The sequence below is a fragment of the Triticum urartu genome, chromosome 7A (assembly GCF_056163025.1).
Source record: "Triticum urartu cultivar PI428250 chromosome 7A, HENAU_Tu73, whole genome shotgun sequence".
Lineage (NCBI taxonomy): Eukaryota > Viridiplantae > Streptophyta > Magnoliopsida > Poales > Poaceae > Triticum > Triticum urartu.
Genome location: NC_141879.1, coordinates 238,122,344 through 238,125,771, shown reverse-complemented (window position 1 = coordinate 238,125,771; position 3,428 = coordinate 238,122,344). Strand labels below are relative to the sequence as shown.

General features: G+C 46.1%; 1 protein-coding gene across 1 annotated transcript; it reads right to left on the bottom strand.

Moving 5' to 3' along the window:
• Positions 1–913: 913 nt before the first annotated feature.
• LOC125522875 (uncharacterized) lies at positions 914–2,783 on the bottom strand. The gene is made up of 2 exons (XM_087536330.1): positions 1,776–2,783; positions 914–1,617 (listed from the first exon to the last, which is right to left on the bottom strand). The coding sequence occupies exons 1-2, from the start codon at positions 2,310–2,312 to the stop codon at positions 1,102–1,104; spliced, it is 1,053 nt and encodes a 350-aa protein (XP_087392456.1). The 5' UTR covers positions 2,313–2,783; the 3' UTR covers positions 914–1,101.
• Between the last annotated feature and the right edge of the window lie 645 nt (positions 2,784–3,428).

Sequence of the window (3,428 nt, the reverse complement as noted above, 5' to 3'; positions counted from 1 at the left end):
ACTCATGCACTGGGAGCTAGGGAGCTTATCACGCTATCCCAGACGTTGGCGCTTCTGTCCAGTTGCATTGAGTTAGACTTTTGTCCGATGGTGCCCGCTCGAGTTATATGACCTAGATCTTGGGTCAAAATCCTTGATATGCAATTGCTAGCAATCGATCAAATACAAAGTGAAGCGGCTTGGCTATGTGATGGGCATTCATTCCCAGGCCTAAATAGTACTACCTGTGTGGGAGCAATGGGTTCCCCTACATTGGTTGATCTGTTCCGGTGTAGGACCGTTGGACCATTGTTTCGGGCTCTCCGAGATTATATGGCACCCATGGACCAGTCTGTATGGCTGTTGTGCGGACGCAAATCTCGGTATGTCTTAGATCTTGGGTCCAGACAAAAAAGAAGCTTAAGTGCGTGAAATGAAGCGGGTTAGTGTTGTGTTATCATAAGAAGGTTAAAGGTGCAGAATACTCATCACAGAGGTACATTAATCCCATGCTTTGCTAAAGATCAGAGTACTCATCACAGCCAACCTTTGCTAAAGCGACAACTACGCAGCTTTATGTCCTGCACTAGCTTCTTCACGGCCTCTGCACATTCCATCTCTTGCACCAACCTGAAGCTTGGCGACACCCAGCTGTTCAGCTAAAACCAACGCCTCCCTTGCTGGGACCTGGGAGGCTTCAGCAACGCAGCATGGATGTTCTCCTGCCTCCATACGCTACTACTCCAGCACGTTCCATCTCTTTACGTACAGAGAGAGATTAAGTACTTGAACTAAAACCCACTTAAAAGTATCTAATCATGGTATCTATATAGCATCATATTTTTAATGTAGTAGATTGCATCAGGATGAATAACATAAATTTCCAATGCATCAAGCATTTTATTTTTACATAACAAAAGAGGCACCGCAGATATACTGTCGCAACTTAAAATATTTCCTCAATTGGGCAACGGTACAAAGCTTCATTTTAAGGGAAAGCAAGAGTACAGACTCAGTAACTACAAAATTATGGAGTTCAGGAACTCCTTCCAACTAAAGGATGACATGGCAGATGATTTACAAAATACATATCTTAAGAATATCATGCAAATCATTTTTCAATTAGGACCGAAAGTAGATTTTTTGCTGTGAAGTCAAACCAACCATCGCAATTGTCTGCCTCCTCTTCTTGGCGGTCCGTGGATATCTTGACGGACAAACCTCAAGACCCAAGGTACCACAGCTCCCACATACCTTCCTGTCATGCAGAGATATCTCTGTTATATTGACCGCATGTTTCATGACGAACCTAATGTACCGCACAAAGCTGTCGTCGGGTTGGAAGCCATAGATGGTGAGCTTAACTAGATTCTTGTGCTTGAAATCAGGGGCATATGGCTTCCACTTCACGTCCTCCTTTTCACAGTAACCATTTTCCTTTCGAAACTTTTCGTCTGTCATCATTATGCACCAATGATCCCATACTGTGATGCACAGCTCTTTTAGAAAGGGTGCAGCTTCAAGAATAAACATTGTCCAATCTAAATCACGTCCTTCAGGGAGATGGTCCAGATTCACGTGCTGTAATTTGGTGAGCACATGCTTGAGCGGTTTCGGGCATTCTGGCAGGACCCAAATCTGGGACAGAAAAACAAATTACAAACTTAGTGTAAGTTTCAAGTAAATCACATTCTCAACTGGCAGAGAAGACCAACTTAAGTTACTACTGTCATTACATATAACCATCATATATAGAGTGAGAATGGACAGATATGATTCAAATGACTAGTGAGTACCTTTTCACTTTCGAAATTCAGATGCAGATCGCTTAAGGAAGGAACATTAGCAAGAAGCTGACTTAACTCAAGAGTCTTATCCCAACGGGTGCCAGTTTTACTGAGGCTCGGCTTTGAAAGTTGTGGTACAAAACCAAAATACACGGGATCTTTATAAGAGAACCAACTCTTATATCTCACCCGTCGGAGTTTTGGTAGATATATCAGCTCAACTCTCTCAAATTCCCCATAGTCGATCTCAAGCTCAACAAGTTCAGCATGCTCTACTTGCAGCACAGGATGGATCCTTGCGTCGCATTCGGTTAAACGCAATGACTCCAAGAGCTTGCAAGTGCTGAGGATGTTAGGGATGTCTAGTTCACCAAACCTCATATTGCACAGCCACAGGCGCCTGAGGCCAGCAAATGCATCAGGACAAGCACCGACAAAATCATTGAACTGCTTCGCACCGTGGAGGAAGTCGGCAGGAGAGCACCACTCATAAGGCTTCTCCGTTATGACCTCAAATTCAGCTGCTCCAACCTTCTGGGTTGCCATGGCACAGGCGACAGATTTGCCAATGGTGAGAGAGTCATGTGGCACCAAGACGAATCTGATTTTGACTTTGCTGATGGTGATCTCCTGGCTCCTTGTGCTCAAGATGTTATCCGTAACATGAGCCACAACACCGTTGGTTCGATGCACGTCACTGAGGCTGATAACACGAGATTTATCATAAAAACCTGGAATGGAACTACAACTTAGGAAGAACTACGAGAGCATGCCGGGGAGCTTAAGCATTTGCTTGGAGAGGACGCAGGTCCTTATTGCATCGAGCGTGTCCACCCTCTCTAGGATGTTGAGCAGAAGGTCATGCGGCAGCTTGCTAAGCCTGTCTTCGTTTGCATTGCCAGCAGCGTCTTCTGTGCGAGTTGGTTTTTGCATTGCATTTAGCTGGAAAACAAGAAATAATCAGAGTTTTGGGGATGAACCTGACGTGAAGGACAAACATCAATCAGGCACAACAGAAACAACGTCTGCGATGCATTTTTAGCTTTGTCATGGCTAATCGGATAAACAAGTGGTCTTGTTGATGACTTGATGTTATGACGCCTGAGCTGATCAGATCGATCTTATTGGATCTGTGGAAACGGCGGACGCCTGATCTGCCCTTATCCGAGTGCCCCTCCTCCTGCTCCTCTGTTTATTTAGGCCGACGTAACAAAGCAGGCTAATCGCTGGCGAAAACAAAATCGGGGATGCCAACCTATTGGACCGACAATCGCCCCTCCTACTCCTCCAAGTTCTCTATTTATTGAGGCCGGCTGACTAATCGCCGACAGGCTCTCCTCCAAAAGGGAGGAGGATCCGGATTACAACTTCTCAACAGCCAAACTCCGAATAAAGTTTACTCCTTTTGACTACGGTTGCCGCACAAACCAAAATCGATATCCTTTCTATTCAAATTGCACAAGGAAAAGGACTCTTCTCCCGCTCCCGCTCCCGGCTCCCGCGAGATTATTTCACCCAAAACTCAGCCAAGCATAATAGCCCAGGCAATGGAGGTGGTGCCAACCAAGGACAGCGGTGGTGGATGGCGGAGAACGGCAGGGGTGCGGTGTGGGGCTGTCGCAGGGGATGGCGGCGGAGGAGAGTCGTGGTGGCCGGCGGCGT

Excerpts from the sequence above, each read along its gene's own strand:
- LOC125522875 (XM_087536330.1), bottom strand. The coding sequence starts at position 2,312 with ATGGCAACCCAGAAGGTTGGAGCAGCTGAATTTGAGGTCATAACGGAG. Across the intron at positions 1,618-1,775 it reads TGAATTTCGAAAGTGAAAAG|ATTTGGGTCCTGCCAGAATG; the intron begins GTACTCACTAGT and ends TTTCTGTCCCAG.